Source organism: Stenella coeruleoalba, assembly GCF_951394435.1.
Source record: "Stenella coeruleoalba genome assembly, chromosome: 8".
NCBI classification, from domain to species: Eukaryota; Metazoa; Chordata; class Mammalia; order Artiodactyla; family Delphinidae; genus Stenella; species Stenella coeruleoalba.
In genome coordinates, this window is record NC_137154.1 from 93,259,705 (window position 1) to 93,281,511 (window position 21,807).

General features: G+C 43.5%; 1 protein-coding gene across 9 annotated transcripts in view; it reads left to right on the top strand.

The window, feature by feature from the left end:
• The first annotated feature begins 527 nt into the window (after positions 1 to 527).
• LOC307191024 (centrosomal protein of 164 kDa-like) overlaps positions 528 to 21,807 on the top strand; it is a 69,480-nt gene continuing 48,200 nt past the window's right edge. For 6 of the 9 annotated variants that reach the window (XM_079930609.1, XM_079930613.1, XM_079930616.1 and 3 more), the window contains exons 1-4: positions 553 to 647; positions 4,105 to 4,227; positions 7,628 to 7,730; positions 10,714 to 10,825. In XM_079930609.1, coding sequence (XP_079786735.1) covers positions 7,649 to 7,730; positions 10,714 to 10,825 — 194 coding nt within the window. In that variant the 5' untranslated portion in view covers positions 553 to 647; positions 4,105 to 4,227; positions 7,628 to 7,648. Of the gene's footprint in view, positions 648 to 4,104; positions 4,228 to 7,627; positions 7,731 to 10,713; positions 10,826 to 21,807 lie in introns of those variants that run through there. The other 3 variants (XM_079930611.1, XM_079930617.1, XM_079930618.1) reach the window with 3 other exon arrangements.

The following is a 21,807-nucleotide window of genomic DNA, read 5'->3' on the forward strand; positions in this document are numbered from 1 at the left end:
AATAAATAAATAAATTAAAAAAGAAATAGTTATGACAGATATTATTATACCCTTCTTGCCTGAGCCCTGCCCTCCGGTAAAAAAGATGGACAGTGGTCTCTTAACTCCTAAGCGGGTACTAACTGATTTAGTCATAGTAAATGGGAGTCTTTTGTTTATTAAAGCCTCGGTGGGTTGATTATTGAGCATCAGTGTATTATTCACCTGATGTTAATCACGCTACTAAAAACGATGACCAAAAGATTGCCTTAGGTAAGTCACGTTACTGTCGATACTCTGAATGATCCTTTCCCGCCCGGGAAGAAATTCCCCTCATAGCTAAATTCTCTCTCTCTTTTAACCCCTTGCGGAGCCCCATCAACTATACTGGACTACCTCTCCCATCATGCAATGGGAAACGTACACATCGTCTCCGTGATCCGACGGGAACTTTAACCAATCCGATGACAGGGCTCTCATTCGGCGACCTTTTGACTCTGAGTAGAGGCGGGACTCTCAGTTGCTAGGTTCTTACCTTTTCCGGAAGTGGTTATTGGCCGCTGCAGGGCAACACCCCGGCGTCCCTGGAAGCTGGGAGCCCGGGTGGTGCTGCGGAATCTGCGCAGAGCCGGGAGCTAGCGCCCCGGGCCTCCCGGGGTGGGGGACAGGTGAGAACCCCCTGGAGGGAGAGTTGGGTGGCTAGGAAGGGAGGGAAGCGGGAAAGTCGAGGCACGCTCGTGTGCCACCGAGCGGGATGTGCATGAGTGTGGGCGGGAACTGAAGGAAGAAGTGAAGATGGAGCGGCCAGATCAGTGCGCCTCTATCCAAAATCTGAGTGGCGGAAGGGCCTGGGCTGGAGTGCTGGCGGGGCAGTGAGAGCGGGCACTGGGCCACGAGTGTGAGCTGGCAGGGGCGCTCGTTTATTTGTCCTGTTCGGATTTAGTGTGTAAGGCTGGTCTTCTGAACCCTGCTTGAACATTTCTCTCGTGGGGAAGCTTCTTCCCCCCGTGTTCGAGTCGGGGCTGGCCCAACCTTTTGCTGTCTTATAGCCAGCTGGGGAAGTTAGTAAGTTTTTTGTTTTCATTTTTTCCTTTCCTTGCATTGATTCAAAAATCTACCTTCTCCTTGTGGAACCGCGCTCCTCACTTGCCTTCCACGACTCCTCTCTCTCTGGGGTTTCCTAACCCAGCCCCCTTCATCAGCCTTTGCAAACCCTTACTTTCTGTTCACTACACTCCATCTCTGAGCGGCTTCACCCAGAGTTTCAGTTACCATCTATTTAACGGTTACTCCCCAAACTGTGGCTCCCGCCAGACCTCTTTTCTTGAGTCTTGAGCTCCTACTTGCTTACTGATCATCCCAACTGAATGTCGCCCCATCCTTCCCGGTCCCCCAGATCTGTTCCTCCTTTGTAGTTTCTGTCTCAGTGAAGGACTTCATCCATTCACTCAGTCAGCCATGTCTGCACTTGGAATTCATTCATCTATTATAATATATGCAGCAACGTTTGTTGGCCATATCTAGGCAGTATGCTAGGTGGGGCTATCGGGCAAGGCATAGAAGTGAACTGATAATCACAATATACTGCTTTAAGTGCTCTGATTGTTCTCCTGCCTCTCCCTTACTTGCTGCAGACATCAAGTACTGTTCTTTTGCCTCATAATACACCTGGAATCTGGCCCTTCCTTTCCATTCTCACAGCCACTGACTTAGTTCATAATTTCTTGCTTTTTTTTTTTTTTTTTGGCCACCATGGGGATCTTAGTTCCCCAACCGGGGATCGAACCAGTGCCCACTTCATTGGAAGCACAGAGTCTTAACCACTGGACCGCCAGGGAAGTCCCTAGTTCATAATTTCTTGCCAGTGTTTTCAGGATACCTTTCTAACTGGTCCCTCCGTGTCTTTTCTTGCCCGCCTCCAATTAGTTCTTACACAGCTGTCAGAATCATCTTTCTAAACTACAGATCTGATCAGGCCAGTCTCCTTTGTGAAGCTTGTGATGGTTGCTCATCATGTCAGGATACAGCCTCAGTCCTCCCAAGCCTTTTATTATGTGCTCCTTGCCTTCCATTGTAGATCTCTCTCTTGCCATTGTCCCTTGTGCGCTGGTCACGTCAGAGTGGTTAAGAGCTCAGGGCTTTGGAATCAGATAGATGTGGGTGCATGCATGTTCTGCTGTGCCATTTACTAGCTGTGAAACCTTGGGCAAGTTTAAAAAACTTTTTGAAACTTGCTGAGCCTCAGTTTTCTCTTTTGAAAAATGGGGATCATAATTTCTACTTAGCAGAGAGGATGAGGTGTGATGATGTATATATAGCATTAGTACAGTTCTTGGAACATAGGAAGTGTTCAGTGAATATAAGCTTTTGTTGTCATCATTAATTCTCTGCACCTACCGTATACTCTCTTCTGCCTCTTTGCCTTTGTGTAAGCTGTGTCTTCTGCCTTAAATAACCTCACTCCCTTATCCTGGTGAACTCCTGCTTATCCTTCAAGAGCCATCTCCATGGTCCTCTACTCTGCAGTGCTTTTCCTGATCTTCCAAAGTAGGGTTAATTGCCCTTCCTTTGTGTCCTGTCGTATTTTCTGATACTTCCCTTAATGCACTTAACACACTGTATAATCATGTATTTACATATTTGGCTTCACAACTAGGTTGAGCTGGAGCGTTACCAGGTTTGTGGCTGTGACAGCATAGTGCCTGACCCATGGTAGGTGTTCAGTAAATGGTTATTGGATGTCTGAATGGCCTTAACTTATATTCCCTGGTACTAGCTTTGTCCTCTAGAACAATGTAGACTAAGCCCTTTCAATAAGTGAATGGTAATAATAACAACTAACATTTATTGAGGTCTTACTGTGTTTTGAGTATTTTACATGTATTGAGGCATTTAATCCTCACAACCCTTTTAGATAGACATTGTTATTATCCCCATTTTATAGATGAGGAAACTGAGGCAACTTGCCCAGCTGGTAAGTGGCAGAGCTGGGATTCAAAGCCAAGAGTGTTCCCAAACCTGTGCTCATTACCACTGCATAATCAACTCTAATGTCTTCCACGTTCTCCTCAGTGCCTTCTCCAGTAAATCTTTTCTTTTCTGGTGGTGAACTTTCTTTATAATTGTTCAAGCAGGGTGGAAGAAATAAATATGCAGGGAACCCTAAGTGTGCATATACGTGTGTATGCTCTGTGAGTACGCAGGTGTGCAAAACTTTTTGGCTGTGCCTGTCAAATTAGACCACATTCACAGTAAGGTAACCATAATGTCGAGAGACTGGGAACCAGTGGCATGTATTGAAGGGAAGGGAGCTGGGAAAACCTGGCTTGGAGTAGTGGTGCCTTGGGTGCCCTTTGTGGGTCCAGAGGGTGGAATAGGGCAAATGGGAGGAAGTTTCTTAGACATAGATTTTTGGCTTACTAAGAGAAAGACCTTTTCATAGTTAAGGATGATCTAACTGTGGAGTTGGCAGTAACATCAGTAATTTTGCTAAATTTATTTAACATGTTTTGTGTACCAGGGACTGTGCTAGGCCCTGTACAGGTATATATTATCTCATTTCACCTTCAGACAACCTTTTGATGTAGATTATCGTGATTGTTTGAATTAAGCGCATGAGGTTATTGAGACTTAGAGAGGTGAAGTACCTTGCCTAAGTTCACACAGCTGGTAAGTGAGAAAGATGGGATTTAATTCAGGTGTTTCTGGCCCCCAAACTGGTGCTTCAGCCACTATGCTGTCTGGCACTTAAAGCATAGAGAGGAAAAATTTGGCAAGGGAAGGGCAGTTGGACCAGAGCTCTTATGGGCTTTTTTTGCTTTTGAGATTCTTTGGCTGTATATTAGTGGTTTAGAGCAGTGACCAAGCTCCTACGTTTACTTAGCTTATTTTAGGCTTGGTTGGTAAATGCAGAAGGAGGCAGAGGCATGACCCTCAGAAGCCTGTGGCTTAACAGGAGAGGTGGAACGCATTCTCATAAAAAAGGTAATACTGAGAAAAATATGCCTATGAACAAAGGAAAACTGTGTCCTTTGTACCGAGGTAGTTATAAGTAGACAGGAGAGGCCGAGGTTGGCCAGGGAGGGCTTCCTGGAGAAGGTGTATGAGACTTTCCTTTTTTGCTAGATTCTGGGATTGGCAGGAGATGGATGAGGACAGTTGGGTGGTCCTTCCCCACAACTCCGTGGCTCACAGTGAGGGTCAGGCCTGGCGGCAAGCACATCTCCTCAGGTTTCATCTGATCTATCGGTAAGTGCTGCATGGAGTACCACGTTGACGGTTCTGAAGCCATGTCTAGGGTGCCAAGATTGACAGTGATGTCCCTCACGGTCTCAGGCTTAGAGGAAAATGTTAGGACGTGTGCCGTGTGTTTCCTGAAGCTGATCTCAGGGCTGCTTTCTTAGATGTCTCATCTTACCCCCGCTCACCCAGGTTATCATCACCTCTCATCTAGATTGGCTCGTGGTTTCCTACCTAATCTCTCTGCAGCCACTCTGATTTTCTTCTTTTCCAATCTGGCCTCCATTCCTGTCTGTATTTCCAGTGGCTGCCTGAGTAATCTTTTCAAAATATGTATCTGGAAAAACCCTTTCCTGATTTCCAGCTCTCTTATTACAAAAGCCAAGTTCTCCACATGGCCCGACTTCCACCCACCTGCCCAGCATCCTCTCCGACTATGCTTCTTCTTGCTTAGTGTTCTTAGCTGTTGAAGGGCCTTTGCACGTGCTGCTGCTTTTGTTAGAACATCTTTTCCTCCTCTTTTTGCCTGGTGAATACCTCCTCATTCTTCACTTCTCGGCACAGGCTTCATCCAAGTCAGGCTCTTTTCCTTCGGAGCTCTTACCTCATTTAAAATTATACACTTATCTGTGACTGATTGGTTTGTCTCCTTCCCTCACTAGACTAGCCCCTGGGGAGTAGCAGCTGAATCTGTTTTTAATCACCATTGCATCTCTAGCGCCCAGCAGCAAATAAATACTTCTCGAATGAGTAAATGATCTCTAGTAGCCATTGAACAAATGTGGTTTCTCTTCCACCACCTTCCTTATTCCTGCAATTCCTGCCCTTTTGGCCCTGTCCTTGCCTATATCTTTCCTGAAGCCAGGCAAGGAAAGAAGGTAGACTATAGCCCACCCGTATTTTAATTTTTTTCTGGCAGAAGGTTTGTTTGACATTTGAGTAATCCAGGAATTTAGACTTTTCCACATTCTTCCTGACCTTTAAATAGTTAAACATAGACGGTTTAGTAAATGGCTAATTAGGCATTTTGCCGGGAGGACAGAGATTTTACCTGCCCCCTGCTTTCTGGAGATGGGATGTATCTAGGGATAGGTAACATTTTTCAAATGCAGAATTTCTCGAATTCTCTGAGATGGTTGGTACAATGCCTTGTATAGGTCACTGCCTGTTGAATTGAATAACGTACAGCCTGATGTTCAGGCCATTGCGCTTCCTACCTCCCCAGAGATCCCCTCCCTTTTTCTTTCCCTCTCCTCCCTAACTCAAAGGATGAAAGATTCCGAGGGTTGGACCTCCAGGCCGTGGCCACATCTCCTGCACTGGTTCTTGGTCCTTTTCTGCTTCGCTTTTTCCGCGTCTGGCCCTAGTCATCTCTGACTGTATGTGTGGAGGCTCAAGCATTATGTCCGCAGGTGTTATAGGTTCTCAGGGGAGGAAGAAGATTCCCACTTAGGCTTAAGTACTGCAGGGAAGAATGCTTCTTTAGCCTTTCTTCCTGAGGCACAAAGGCGCTGCTTGGAGGTGTCGTGGTGGGAATGAGAGGGTGCAGAGCCTGGCTCCCTTGGGTCCAGTGACTGAGAAAGGGAACCATCTTTTGTGAGCCCTAAGGCAAGACACCTCCCTTGCTCATCTGTCAGCTGCCAGAGTGCAGACAGGGCCACGGGAATGGTCCCTCAGAGATCCTTTGCGTTTATCAGGGGCCCCTCTCCAGGGATCTTGGAACAGATTCAGAGTCACCAGATCTTGCCGTTTTCTGAGCACTCATTACAGGCTGCATCCCAACCTTCTTTTTGACGATGAGGTCTTTTTTTTTTTTGCCTTGCCCCAAGGCACGTGGGATCTTAGTTCCCGGACCAGGGATCGAACCCGTGCCCCCTGTATTGGAAGTGTGGAGTCTTAACCACTGGACCGCCAGGGAAGTCCTGATGATGAGGTCTTTCTGCTCACTTCCTCTGCTATGAGGGCTGTGTCCTGCTTGCTGCCCCAGGTGGAACTGTGACTGTGTCTGAAGAGGTGGCTACAGGAGAGGTCAGGACCTGCTCCTCCAGGCTCCCTTCGGTCATACCAGTGTGGCTGCCACCGCCCGGTTAGGGAGGCATTCTGAAGGGCTGTCCGTGGCAGCCACTTTACAGGGTGACTTGTCCCTGTGTCATCGGGCTTCAGCGTGGGAGCTGCTATAGGGGAGGGGTGCTGTGACCTGGGGTCCTGAGGTCGTAGGAGTAGGGATGCGAAGGAAGGAGCAATTCTAGAACCGCGCCAGCTTGTCAGTTGAAGAAGGTGGCACCGCCCCGTCCCTGGAGCTAGGAATCTTGGATTCAGGTTGGATTCCTTTCCAGTCTTCCGCCCCCCCTCCCCCCATTCCTGGTCCTATTAAACCTAACATCACAGCATCCCTTGTGTCTGTCCCTTCTTCTCCATTCCCACTGCTTCTGCCCTAGTTTAAGCCCTCATCATCTTTCCCGGGGACTGTAGCCTCCTCAGTGGTTTTCCTGATGCCAGTCTCTCATTTCTCCAATCCGGCCAGGCCACTCCTGCCAAAGTTCTCATCCTAAAAAAAGGCCACTCTGTGTCACTTTCTTCCACCAAAGCCCGCAGTGGCTCCTCTCTGCTGCAGGGCAGAGTTGAGGCCCTTCAGCAGCATCCACTGAGATCACCATGACCAGACCCAGGCCTGGCTTCCACCCCGGCCCCTGCCATGCGCGCTGGCATCGGCTCCCCAGACCACCTTGCCTGACCTGCTGTTCCCTCTGCCTGGGATTCCTCTCTCCGCTGTCAGAATTCTTGTCAGCCGTCGGTACCCAGCTCCTTGACAAAGCCTTCCTTCATCCCCGCAGTGGGAGTATGTTACTTCTGTGTTAGTACTCCCAGAGCAGGATGTGTTTTTCCCTTCTGCCTTCTACTACTGTTGAAGCTGTGTACGCTGCTAGACTGTAAGCTCCCTGAGGGCATTGTTCAAGGTAAACAGGGACATGCAAACAGGGCTCTGTGTTGGGACAGCATGACTGCACCTGGGGTACATTGGTATATGGGTGTGTGTGTGCTGCTAGTTACTGTGGTGTCTCACTAGGGTTTTCTAGCAGGGGTCCTAGACTGTTAGTTCTTACTCCTGTTGGGGGGGGTGGGTAGAGTATTAAGTCAAACCCTTGAGACATTTGGGTTTCCAGGTCGTTTATGGTCCACAAGAGTATTCAGCAGGGCTTTGGGGGGAGATGTGTCTAAGAACTTTCCAGGGTGCAGAGGCTATAAGGCCTGAGTTCTGAGCCATTGGTCCCACCCTCCGCTCTCCCTGGCTCAGTTGGCCTGCAGGGGCTGGTCTGGCCCAGGTGCTCCATGACCCAGCCTCACCTTTTCCCCTTCTAAGCTGGGGCACTGATTTTCTCTTTGGGTGGGTGGGGTCTCTGGGATCTAGGTGTTCGAGCCCAAACCAGTCATGGCCGGAAGACCCATCCGCATAGGAGACCAGCTGGTTCTGGAGGAAGATTATGATGAGACCTACATGCCCAGTGAGCAAGGTAAGAGGCCTGGGTGTATTTGTAATAGTTCTTTGAGGGCAGTTTTCATGGTTTATTTTTGTTCTTCTGATGCAAAGTATGGTACATGCACAGGGTTGCTCAGTGTATTTGGGTTAGATCAGGGGTTGGCAAACTGTAGCCCACGGGCCTAACTTGGCCTGTTGCTTGCTTTTGTAGCTGAAGTTTTATTAGATAACAGCCATGCTTATTTATGTCTTGTTTATGGCTTCTTTCATGCTATAGGAGCAGTAGTATTGAGTAGTTGTGACAGAGACCATACAACCCACAAAACCTAAAATATTTACTGTCTGGCCCTTTACAGAAAAAGTTTGGTGACCTTGGGTCAGATCAATGATTAACTTTAAATGAAAATATAGTGGAGGATATCATGAAATACAGTATATCCTGAGGCCAGGGGAAACCCAATTTCTTAAGAACAAACTAAAGCGGTATGTTTTTTTAAAAAAAAAAAATAACATTATTAATAACAATAATAACAAAATTTATTGAGTGCTACTGTGTGCCAGTCTCTCTACTAAGAACTTTTCATGTGTTTCCTTTTCAACCCTCACAGCAACTCTGTGAGTTAGATACTATTATTATCCCCATTTTACAGATGAGGAAACCAAGGCACAGGAAGGTTAAGTAACTTCCCTGTAGTCACACAGTTTACTAATCGGGGCAGCTAGGATCCACACCTAGGTATTCTAGCTCCAGGGCCTACACTTTGAAGCACCATGCTATTTTGGGGCAGTGAAGATTTCTTTGAATTTCTCATGAGTTGCGGACCTGGACACACAAATTTTGCTTATAGTTCAGGTGGTTTGCAAGCCAGTTTTGGGGAAGAACTCTTGCATCTATAGGAGTCCGTGGATCCCACATTAGGATAGGATAGGATTTGTTATAACATAGGATTTTTGTTTGTTTTCCGTGTAGAAATTTTTAATCTCTGTGTTAAATTTATCAGTCTGTTCTCATATGGCCCCTGAATTTTGTATCATAGTTAGAAAAGCTTCCCTGCTCTCATGTTGTCCTCAGGTTTGTCCCCACACTGTTCGTGGCATAGCTCATCTTTCACCCACTGGTTGAGTGCCGCCTGTGTGTTTTGGGGTTTACTTTTTCTTCTGTTCCATGGGGCTGTCTGTTCAAACGCCAGAACTGTGCTCTTAACTACTGAGGCTCAGTAATAAATTCTAGTATCTAGTAAGGCTGAAATACCCTCATTCCTCTTCTTTTTTCAAAGTTTTCTTGGTTATCTTATCTGCTTTATCTCCCCATGAACTTTAGAAACACCCTGTCTTTTTCTGGGGAGGGCTGTGTATTGGGGAACTGTTGGTATTTTAGAGAAAATTGTGTTAAATTTATGAATGAGCCTGGGGAGGATTGACATCTCTATGCAGTTAAGTTATGCATCCAGGTCAACCTGGAGGTTCCTATCAAAGAACATCTATTCTTTTCCGTTTGTGTCTTTTTTCTGTTCTTCAGGGGTGACTTAAAAGTTTTCTTCATTTTGGTTTTGCACATTTCTTGCTCAGTTTATTTCTTAAAGATTTTATTCTTTTTGGTTTGCTATTATAAACGGGGTCTAACTTTTTCTAAGGCTGTTTATAAAAAACTCTCTTCTGCTCAGTCATGCGTAGACGTCCTAAGCTCGAGCCCCCATTTTCTCTTCCTGGACTTGCAGCAGCTTCCTAATCAGCCTCCTGCTTCTACTCTTGCCCTTCTCTAGTCTGTGCTCCACTTAGCACCAGAGTGATCTAATAGTGTAAAGCAGATCATATCGGGGCTCTGCTTTTCATAATCTTCCGTATAATCTTCCATTATGCTCAGCATAACGCCCTTAGTGGGATGTGCAGGGCTGTGCATGACTCGGCCCTGCCACCCAGCCAGGCTCACCCAGTGCCTCTCTCTCCCTCCCTCTGCTAGGCACATGGTCTTTCTGACGGTCCCCAGACAGGCCAGGCTGCCACATGTCACAGGCCCTTTGAACCTGCTCTTCTGCCTGAGTCCCCTTTCCTCAGTGCTCTGCGTAGCTGGCTCCTTTGTTTCCTTCAGGATTTAGTTAAGTGTCCCATTCTGAGAGGTTTTCTGACCACCCTTTGTAAAAGACTGCCCCTCCACCTTGACAAACTCTGTCTCATACCTCACTCACTTCCTTCATTACATTTATCAGAAGCCTTAATTCCTTGCATATTTATCTGTTGATGTCATTACTGGCTGTTTCTTCTACCAGCATGTAAGCTCCATAAGGACAGAGGGCATTTCCCTCCTAGTCATGGCACATGGTGACTGGCACATAGGAGGCACTCAAACAATACATGTGAAATTAAGGAACACGTTAGTCCTTGGCTAACCAAATTTCGGCCGGTCCTTTTTGCCTTTCCTAGTCCCCAGGTATGTCATCTTCCAAAGTCCTCCACTGAGATGACCCATAAAGGATATGGTAAAGGGTAGAGGTGAACAGCCAGGTGAAGAGATACATAGGGCGAGGTCCGAGAGGGTCCCAAGTGCAGGAACTTCTGTCCCAGTGGAGCTGGGATGTGCCACCCTCCTTGCACACGGAAGTGCCGGAAGCTCTCTGAACCCCAGAGTTTAGGGATTTTTACGGAGGCTTCGTCGTGCACGTATGATCACTTATTAACTCATTTTCCAGCCCCTCTCCAGAGAATGAGGGGAGAGGCTGAAAGTTCCAAGCTTCTAATCATGGCTTGGTCTTTCTGGTGGCCAGGCCCCATCCAGGAGCCCACCCAGAGTCGCCTCATGGAGACAGAAGACTCTCCTGTCACTCAGGAAATTCCAAGGGCTTTAGGAACTCTGTGTCAGGAACTGGGACCAAAGACCAAACATTAATAGGAACGGGGGCAGAGACCAATATATAGCTCTCTTATTATCTCCCAAGACTGACTGATTCTTCCTTCTTTGTATCCACCCTCCTCCCACCCCCACCTCTCTTACCTTCCCACCCTCCTACCCCTCCTTGCAGAAATTCTTGAATTTGCCAAAGAGATTGGTATTGATCCCATAGAAGAACCAGAGCTGATGTGGCTGGCACGGGAGGGCATTGTGGCCCCACTGCCTGGGGAGTGGAAACCATGGTGAGTCAGCACGGGCGCCGCCTTCTGGCTTGGCCTTTGAGGCGGAGGGGGGCTGACACTGGAGATCAGCTTTAACCGGCCACCTTTCGAAGCCTGTCCTGCAATGGGCCGTCCCTCTGCTGGGCCGCCTGATGCTTTGGGCCTGAGCCCAGGCCGCCATGATGGTCCCTGGAGGGGCTCAGCAGGGATACCCAGGGTCCCAGGCTCTAAGCTGCCGCCCTGCGTCAGCATCCGTTTTGGACACACGGAGGAGGTGTCATTGTTATCCTTTGCAGACTGAGATGGAGAGTGACAATACTGGGGCCTCCTCAGTGTGTCCAGAGTGGACGCTGGTGCTGGAGAGGTTTGAGTGAGGCTACACAGACTGGCAGCGGCTTCCGTCTCCTTTGACAGCCCAGCCCTGAATTTGTGTGACTTGTGCACGAATGGGTTCCTATTTCCAGTTTCAGTTGGCACTCTGAACTGTGAGAGCAGACCCTCGCTCAGCTTATCTCAGGGGATCAGAGGTTGATGGTGAGGAAACAGACTGGCCGAGGCGGGGCGGCCACCGCCTTCCCCCTGATCCTCCCCATGCCAGGACTCCCACTACAGGGGGCACTGCTCTGTCCTTACCACCTGCACGGGGCTCTCTCCAGGTGGCCTTCTTATGGTCGGTGCCCCGAGTTTACTTCCTACCGTAGCGTGGGATTTCCTGTTTCTCCCAAACTAGCCCCCAGATATCTTGGGGTGGGGGGGTCGTCTTTTCTGCTGGGATTGTGCAATTTTGTGTACAAGTTATAATTATCCTGTTCTTCCCTGAACCACTTAATGCGTTGGCCATACCTCAAAATGACTGCAGTCGTAGCTTTACTTATCCCCGCCGCAGGGTCCTAATCCTTCCAGCTTCTCCTCGCATGACGGGCTCCCTGTTCTCTGGATCTTTTTAGCCGCCTTTCCTTGGACCTTCTCCAGGTCATGACATCTTTCTTCTACTAAAGCCATCAGCACTGCACCCAGTATTGCAGGTGCTGAGGACTCCCGGTTGTGTTTATAGGAAAAGTTTGTAGGATAGTGGTTTCTGTTTGGTTTCCAACATCCACCCTGATAGCCACATTTGCCTTATCATTAATCTCTTTATTCTTTTTTCTTTATGTTTTTTAAATCTGTATATATCTGTGCTGTTCTGCTTTTGGATACATTTTCTAATTAAAAACCACATGAGAAATGTAATCAGAATAATACCTTAATGTGCACATAATAAACAAATGGCTGCAGTGATGTAAAAAGGAAAAAGGGTGATGGAAGGAAGGAACTGTCATCGTCTGTGGCCCAGCTGTGGGCCAGGGTCATGCCAGCGGCCCTCAGGTACCTGCTGGTGGTAGTTAACACTACCTCATCCGGTAAGGAGAGCATGAACTATTTCTCACTTTTTAAAGTAAGTCATTGAAAGTTATGTATATGTGTCTTCTTTCATCCTTACTCCCAGTCCCATGAGTAATTGCTGTTAGTTGGGGAATTCCTTCGAAGTCTGGATTCTCTCTTCTCTTCCTTTAATATGTTTGTCTACCTTTACACCAATACTGTACTGTCTTTTTTTTTTTTTTTGCAGGTAGAAAAAAATCACAAATTTATTACATACATACATAGACATATATAAAAATACAGGCAGATACAAACAGAGATCTTACAGCTTTGCTTCTAAATTTTAGCCATGAGACAGGAATGATAATGCAAAACTCACTAGTTTATAAAGAACAGTTGGATACAAATTGTGTTTCTGGTGAATGGTATTAGTTAAGGTGAATTGCTCAGATGGCTTAAACTTTTTACTAATATCTGCGTAAGAGATTTTAAGGTTTCTCATAGGCCAAGTTTTTAAAATACGCTTTCCTTTTTTTTTCCTACTTCTTTTTTTTTGTCTTTATACTTTTAATTGGTATTTTTTGAATAACATAATTTAAGTTTTAATGATGTCCAGTTTCTCGACTTTTCAAATATGATTAATGCTTTGTGTCCTGTTTAAGAAATGTTTGCCTATTCCAAAGTCATGAAGATATTCTGTGTCTCGTTTTTTTTTTCCCCCCACAACTCACACACACACACTGTATTTTATTTTTACAAGAGATAAATAAACTGACACCAAGCATTGTAAATGGATGACCACAACAAAAGCAACAATGATTGCAATTACCAAACACGAAACACACTCATACTATGTCATAATATTGACATTCAGTCCAGGAATGTAACAGCTCCTTTACTTTGCAGTGAAAATTGATTTGTATATTTTTTGCCTCTCAGTCCTTGTGGGATTTTGTTTTTTTATTCAAACAGAAAGTCACAAAAATTATAATCATCCTCATCAGTTCACTCAGTCCCATGTAATTAATTTTTTTTTTCATCTTGATCTTTTGTTAGCACTTTTATGAATTCATCAGTTTTCCATTAGAGTTCTGAAAATGCTTACTCATTCAGTTCAGCAGTATAGTCACTTACCAGAAACCTATACTTGTCAGAGTCTTTTCCATGAATTCCTTGAAGATGAAACCCTTTTATAGGAACATTGTTGCGAAAGCATCAGAGTACACCCAGAACTGTCTGTAAATGACAAAAGACTTGATGTCTGTAAATGACAAAAGATTTGATGAAAGTTCATAATAATGCAGTTGACAAGGAAATTTAGTTACTTCTGAGATATACATTTTAAAGTAATAACTAGAATTATGACTTATAACATTATACCAGAACATATAAGATTTTTAGAAATTTCATGTAATGTCTGAAACATTTATATTAACGTATTTCCATACAGATAACCCAAAGAAAGTTTAGTTTTAGTTGTTTTTTTGTTTGTTTGTTTTTTTATACTGCTGGTTCTTATTAGTCATCAGTTTTATACACATCAGTGTATACGTGTCAATCCCAATTGCCCAATTCATTACACCACCATCCCCACCCCACCGTGGTTTTCCCCCCTTGGTGTCCATATGTTTGTTCTCTACATCTGTGTCTCAACTTCTGCCCTGCAAACTGGTTCATCTGTACCATTTTTCTAGGTTCCACATACATGCGTTAATATACGATATTTGTTTTTCTCTTTCTGACTTACTTCACTCTGTATGACAGTCTCTAGATCCATCCACATCTTGATAAATGACTCAATTTCGTTCCTTTTTGTGGCTGAGTAATATTCCATTGTATATATGTACCACAACTTCTTTATCCATTCGTCTGTCGATGGGCATTTAGGTTGCTTCCATGACCTGGCTATTGTAAACAGTGCTGCAATGAATATTGGGGTGCATGTGCCTTTTTGAATTATGGTTTTCTCTGGGTATATGCCCAGTAGTGGGATTGCTGGGTCATATGGTAATTCTATTTTTAGTTTTTTAAGGAACCTCCGTACTGTTCTCCATAGTGGCTGTATCCATTTACATTCCCACCAGCAGTGCAGGAGGGTTCCCTTTTCGCCACACCCTCTCCAGCACTTGTTGTTTGTAGATTTTTCTGCTGACACCCATTCTAACTGGTGTGAGGTGATACCTCATTGTAGTTTTGATTTGCATTTCTCTAATAATTAGTGATGTTGAGCAGCTTTTCATGTGCTTCTTGGCCATCTGTATGTCTCCTTTGGAGAAATGTCTATTTAGGTCTTCTGCCCAGTTTTGGATTGGGTTGTTTGTTTCTTTAATATTGAGCTGCATGAACTGTTTATATATTTTGGAGATTAATCCTTTGTCTGTTGATTTGTTTGCGAATATTTTCTCCCATTCTGAGGGTTGTCTTTTCATCTTGTTTATGGTTTCCTTTGCTGTGCAAAAGCTTTAGAGTTTCATTAGATCCCATTTGTTTATTTTTGTTTTTATTTCCATTACTCTAGGAAGTGGATCAAAAAAGATCTTGCTGTGATTTATGTCAGAGTGTTTTTCCTATGTTTTCATCTAAGAGTTTTATAGTGTCCGGTCGTACATTTAGGTCTCAAATCCATTTTGAGTTTATTTTTCTGTATGGTGTTAGGGAGTGTTCTAATTTCATTCTTTTACATGTAGCTGTCCAGTTTTCTCAGCACCACTTATTGAAGAGACTGTCTTTTCTCCATTGTATATCTTTGCCTCCTTTGTCAGAGATTAGTTGACCATAGGTGCGTGGGTTTATCTCTGGGCTTTCTATCCTGTTCCATTGATCTGTGTTTCTGTTTTTGTGCCAGTACCACATTGTCTTGATTACTGTAGCTTTGTACTATAGTCTGAAGTCAGGGAGTCTGATTCCTCCAGCTCCATTTTTTCCCTCAAGGCTGCTTTGGCTATTCGGGGTCTTTTGTGTCTCCATACAAATTTTGAGATGATTTGTTCTAGTTCCTTAAAAAATGCCATTGGTAATTTGATAGGGATTGCATTGAATCTGTAGATTGCTTTGGGTAGTAGAGTCATTTTCACAATATTGATTCTTCCAATCCAAGAACATGGTATATCTTTCCATCTTTTGGTATCATCTTTAATTTCTTTCATCAGTGTCTTATAGTTTTCTGCATACAGGTCTTTTGTTTCCCTAGGTAGGTTTATTCCTAGGTATTTTATTCTTTTTGTTGCAATGGTAAATGGGAGTGTTTCCATAATTTATTTTTCAGGTTTTTCATTAGTGTATAGGAATGCAAGAGGTTTCTGTGCCTTAATTTTGTATCTTGCAACTTTACCAAATCCATTGATTAGCTCTAGAGTTTTCTGGTGGCACTTTTAGGATTCTCTATGTATAGTATCATGTCATCTGCAAACACTGACAGTTTTACTTCTTCTTTTCCAGTCTGTATTCCTTTTATTTCTTTTTCTTCTCTGATTGCAGTGGCTAGGACTTCCAAAACTATGTTGAATAATAGTGGTGAGAGTGGATATCCTTGTCTTGTTCTTCATCTTAGAGGAAATGCTTTCAGTTTTTCCCCATTGAGAATGTTTGCTGTGGGTTTGTCGTATATGGCCTTTATTATGTTGAGGTAGTTTCCCTCTATGCCCACTTTCTGGAGAGTTTTTTTTTTATCATAAATGGGTGTTGAATTTTGTCAAAAGCTTTTTCTGCATCTATTGAGATGATCATATGGTTTTTCTTCTTCAATTTGTTAATATGGTGTATCACATTGATTGATTTGCGTATATTGAAGAATCCTTGCATCCCTGGGATAAATCCCACTTGATCATGGTGTATGATCCTTTTAATGTGTTGTTGGATTCTGTTTGCTAGTATTTTGTTGAGGATTTTTGCATCTATATTCATCAGTGATATTGGTCTGTAACTTTCTTTTTCTGTAGTAGCTTTGTCCGGTTTTGGTATCAGGGTGATGGTGGCCTCATAGAATGAGTTTGGGAGTGTTCCTTCCTCTGCAATTTTTTGGAAGAGTTTGAGAAGGATGGATGTTAGCTCTTCTCTGAATGTTTGATAGAATTAACCTGTGAAGCCATCTGGTCCTGGGCTTTTGTTTGTTGGAAGATTTTCAGTCACCGTTTCAATTTCAGTGCTTGTGATTGGTCTGTTCATAATTTCTATTTCTTCCTGGTTCAGTCTTGGAAGGTTATACCTTTCTAAGAATTTGTCCATTTCTTCCAGGTTGTCCATTTTATTGGCATAGAGTTGCTTGTAGTAATCTCTCATGATCTTTTGTATTTCTGCAGTGTCAGTTTTACTTCTCCTTTTTCATTTCTAATTTTATTGATTTGAGTCCTCTCCCTCTTTTTCTTGATCAGTCTGGCTAATGGTTTGTCAATTTTGTTTATCTTCTCAAAGAACCAGCTTTTAGTTTTATTGATCTTTGCTATTGTTTTCTTTGTTTCTATTTCATTTATTTCTGCTCTGATCTTGATGATTTCTTTCCTTCTGCTAACTTTGGGTTTTGTTTGTTCTTCTTTCTCTAGTTCCTTTAGGTGTAAAGTTAGATTGTTTACTTGAGATTTTTCTTGTTTCTTGAGGTAGGCTTGTATAGCTCTAAACTTCCCTCTTAGAACTGCTTTTGCTGCATCCCATAGATTTTGGATCGTCGTGTTTTCATTGTCATTTGTCTCTAGGTATTTTTTGATTTCCTTTTTGATTTCTTCAGTGATCTCTTGGTTATTTAGTAACGTATTGTTTATCCTCCATGTGTTTGTGTTTTTTACGTTTTTTCCCCCTGTAATTCATTTCTAATCTCATAACATTGTGATCAGAAAAGACGCTTGATGTGATTTCAATTTTCTTAAATTTACTGTGGCCTGGTTTGTGACCCAAGATGTGATCTATCCTGGAGAATGTTCCATGTGCACTTGAGAAGAAAGTGTAATCTGCTGTTTTTGGATGGAATGTCCTATAAATATCAATTAAATCTATCTGGTCTATTGTGTCATTTAAAGCTTCTGTTTCCTTTTTTATTTTCATTTTGGATGATCTGTCCATTGGTGTAAGTGAGGTATTAAAGTCTCCCACTGTTATTGTGTTACTGTCGATTTCCTCTTTTATAGCTTTTAGCAGTTGCCTTATGTATTGAGGTGCTCCTATGTTGGGTGCATATATATTTATAATTGTTATATCTTCTTCTTGGATTGATCCCTTGATCATTATGTAGTGTCCTTCCTTGTCTCTTGTAACATTCTTTATTTTAAAGTCTATTTTATCTGATACGAGTATTGCTACTCCAGCTTTCTTTTGATTTCCATTTGCATGGAATATCTTTTTCCATCCCCTCACTTTCAGTCTGTATGTGTCCCTAGGTCTGAAGTGGGTCTCTTGTAGACAGCATGTACATGGATCTTGTTTTTGTATCCATTCAGCAAGCCTGTGTCTTTTGGTTGGAACATTTAATCCATTCACGTTTAAGGTAATTATCGATATGTATGTTCCTATGACCATTTTCTTAATTGTTTTGGGTTTGTTTTTGTAGATCCTTTTCTTCTCTTGTGTTTTCCACTTAGAGAAGTTTCTTTAGCATTTGTTGTAGAGCTGGTTGGTGGTGCTGAATTCTCTTAGCCTTTGCTTGTCTGTAAAGCTTTTGATTTCTCCATCGAATCTGAATGAGATCTCTCCTGGGTAGAGTAATCTTGGTTGTAGTTTCTTCCCTTTCATCACTTTAAGTATATCATGCCACTCCCTTCTGGCTTGTGGAGTTTCTGCTGAGAAATCAGCTGGTAACCTCATGGGAGTTCCCTTGTATGTTATTTGTCATTTTTCTCTTGCTGCTTTCAGTAATTTTTCTTTGTCTTTAATTTTTGCCAATTTAATTACTATGTGTCTTGGTGTGTTTCTCCTTGGGTTTATCCTGTATGGGACTTGCTGCACTTCCTGGACTTGGGTAGCTATTTCCTTTCCCATGTTAAGGAAGTTTTTGACTATAATCTCTTCAAATATTTCCTGTGGTCCTTTCTCTCTCTCTTCTCCTTCTGGGACCCCTATAATGTGAATGTTGTTGCATTTAATGTTGTCGCAGAAGTCTCTTAGGCTGTCTTCATTTCTTTTCATTCTTTTTTCTTTATTCTGTTCTGCAGCAGTGAATTCCACCATTCTGTCTTCTAGGTGACTTATCCGTCCTTCTGCCTCAGTTATTCTGCTCTTGATTCCTTTTAGTTTATTTTAGTTATTGTATTGTTCATCTCTGTTTGTTTGTTCTTTAGTTCTTCTAGGTCTTTGTTAAACATTTCTTGCATCTTCTCGATCTTTGCCTCCATTGTTTTTCTGAGGTCCTGGATCATTTTCACTATCATTATTCTGAATTCTTTTTCTGGAAGGTTGCCTATCTCCACTTCATTTAGTTGTTTTTCTGGGGTTTTATCTTGTTTCTTCATCTGGTACATAGACCTCTGCCTTTTCATCTTGTCTGCCTTTCTGTGAATGTGGTTTTTGTTCCACAGGCTGTAGGAACGTAGTTATTCTTGCTTCTGCTCTCTGCCCTCTGGTGGATGAGGCTATCTAAGAGGCTTGATGGGAGGGACTGCTGGTGGGTAGAGCTGACTGTTGCTCTGGTGGGCAGAGCTCAGTAAAACTTTAATCCAGTTTACTGTTGATGAGTGGGGCTGGGTTCCCTCCCTGTTGGTTGTTTTGCCTGAGGCAACCCAACACTGGAGCCTACCTGGGCTCTTTGGTGGGGCTAATGACAGACTCTGGGAGGGCTCACGCCACGGAGTACTTCCCAGAACTTCTGCTGCCAGTGACCTTGTCCCCATGATGAGCCACAGTGCCCCGTGCCCCACCCCCACCCCCCCACCCTCGCCTCTGCAGGAGACCCTCCAACACTAGCAGGTAGGTCTGGTTCAGTCTCCCCTCGTGTCACTGTTCCTTCCCCTGGGTCCCGATGTGCATACTACTTTGTGTGTGCCCTCCAAGAGTGGAGTCTCTGTTTCCCCCAGTCTTGTCGAAGTCCTGCAATCAAATCCCAATAGGCTTCAAAGACTGATTCTTTAGGAATTCCTCCTCCCGTTGCGGTATGCGGGCCTCTCACTGTTGTGGCCTCTCCCGTTGCAGAGCACAGGCTCCAGACACACAGGCTCAATGGCCATGGCACACGGGCCCAGCCGCTCCGCGGCATGTGGGATCTTCCCGGACCGGGGCACGAACCCCTGTCCCCTGCATTGGCAGACGGACTCAACCACTGCGCCACCAGGGAAGCCCATCTTTTATAGTTTTTAGTGTACACATCTTGCTCATATTTTGTCACATTTATCTCTCTTCTTTTGATGCTTCTGTAAATGCTATCTTTTATTTATTTTTATGTTATTGAAGTATAGTTGATTTACAATGTTGTGTTAATTTCTGCTGTACAGCAGTGTGATTCAGTTATAAATACATATACATTCTTTTCATATTCTTTTCCCTTATGGTTTTTTTTGAAATGTCAGTTTCCAATTGTTGATTGCCTTCATATAAAAATAAAATTGGTTTTTGTATACTGACCTTGTAGCCTGCAACCTTGCTAAACTTACTTATGTCAGTTCTAGTAGCTTTTTTGTAGATTCTATAGGATTTTCTACATAGATGGTATGCCTTCTGGGACATGTCCTTTCTAACCTGGATACCTTATATTTCTATTTCTTGCCTTACTGCACTGACTGGAACCTCCAGTACAATTGAATAGAAGTGGTGACAATGGACATTTTGGCCTTGTTCCTGACCTTAAGGGGAAGCATTCAGTCTTTCACCGTTAAGTATGATGTTAGGTGATGTTAGCTGTAGGGTTTTCTAAATGCCATTTGTCAGGATGAGGAAGCTCCCTTGTATTCCTAGCTTGCTGAGAGTTTAAATCCAAAATGGATGTTGGATTTTATCAAATATTTTTTCTGTATCTATTGATAGAATCATATGATTTTTCTATATTGGTCTGTTAATATGGTCAATTATATTGATTGGTTTTCAAATGTTAGACTGACCTTACATTCCTGGGATAAACTCTGCTTGGTAATGATTATATATTATTGGATTTGATTTTTTAAAAATTTTGTTAAGTACCTTTGCTCCAAAATGATAGCTTGAATGCAATGAGATGGATAGAGTTGGGTATTTTTTAAATTACTGATTTCCAATTTTATTTGTTCATTATATCTATTCTTTGTTACATGTTGAGAGTTCTTTTTGTTCAGTAAGTGATCCTGTTTATGTAAATGTTCTATGTGTGCTTGATAAGAATGTAGTCTCTTATTTTTGGATACAGCGTTTTTTTTTAAATTAATTAATTAATTTGGCGCATCGGGTCTTAGTTGCAGCCCGTGGGCTGCTTAGTTGCAGCAGGCGGGCTCCTTAGTTGTGGCATGCGAACTCTTAGTTGCGGCATGCATGTGGGATCTAGTTCCCTGAGCAGGGATCGAACCCAGGCCTCCTAAATTGGGACCGCGGAGTCTTATCCACTGCGCCACCGGGGAAGTCCCCAAGGTTCTTTTTTTTATTAAAGTATAGTTGATTTACAATTTTTTGTTAGTTTCTGGTGTGCAGCAGAGTGATTCAGTTTTATACACACACACACACACACACACACACACACACACACACACATACACATAAGAATATATGATGAACCTAGGGCAGGACAGGAATAAAGACGCAGACTTAGAGAATGGACTTGAGGGCATGGGGAGGGGGAAGGGTAAACTGAGACGAAGTGAGAGAGTAGCATTGACATATGTACACTACCAAATGTAAAATAGATAGCTAGTGGGAAGCAGCTGCATAGCGCAGGGAGATCAGCCTGGTGCTTTGTGACCACCTAGAGGGGTGGGATAGGGAGGGTGGGAGGGAGGTGCAAGAGGGAGGGGATATGGGGATATATGTATACATACAGCTGATTCACTTTGTTATACAGCAGAAACTAACACAGCATTGTAAAGCAATTATACTCCAATAAAGATGTTAAAAAATATATTCTTTTTCATAATCTTTTCCATTATAGTTTATTACAGGATGTTGAATATAGTTCCCTGTGCTATACAGTAGGACCTTGTTTTTCATATATAGTAGTTTGTATCTGCTAATCCCAAACTCCTGATTTTTCCTTACCTCATCCCTTTCCCCTTTGGTAACCATAAATTTGTTTTCTGAGTCTGTGAGTCTGTTTCTGTTTTTGGATACAGGGTTCTTAAATGTCCTTTATATCAAGCATGCTAAATGTGTTTATCTTCCTGTGTCCTGAGTAATTGTTGTCTGGTCTCACTCTTTGTTTTTGTATTTTTTTTTTTGGCTGCACTGTGTGGCTTGTGGGCTCTTAGTTTCCCCACCAGGAATTGAACCTGGGCCCCAGCAGTGAAAGCTCTGAGTTCAGGGAAATCCCTGGTCTCACACTTTTTTTTAAATTTTAAATTTATTTATTTATTTTTGTCTGCCTTGGGTCTTCGTTGCGGTGCGCGGGCTTCTCATTGCGGTGGCTTCTCTTGTTGCGGAGCACCGGCTCTAGGCGCACAGGCTTCAGTAGTTGTGGCACGCGGGCTCTAGAGTGCAGGCTCAGTAGTTGTGATGCACGGGATTAGTTGCTCCGAGGCATGTGGGATCTTTCGGACCAGGGCTCCAAC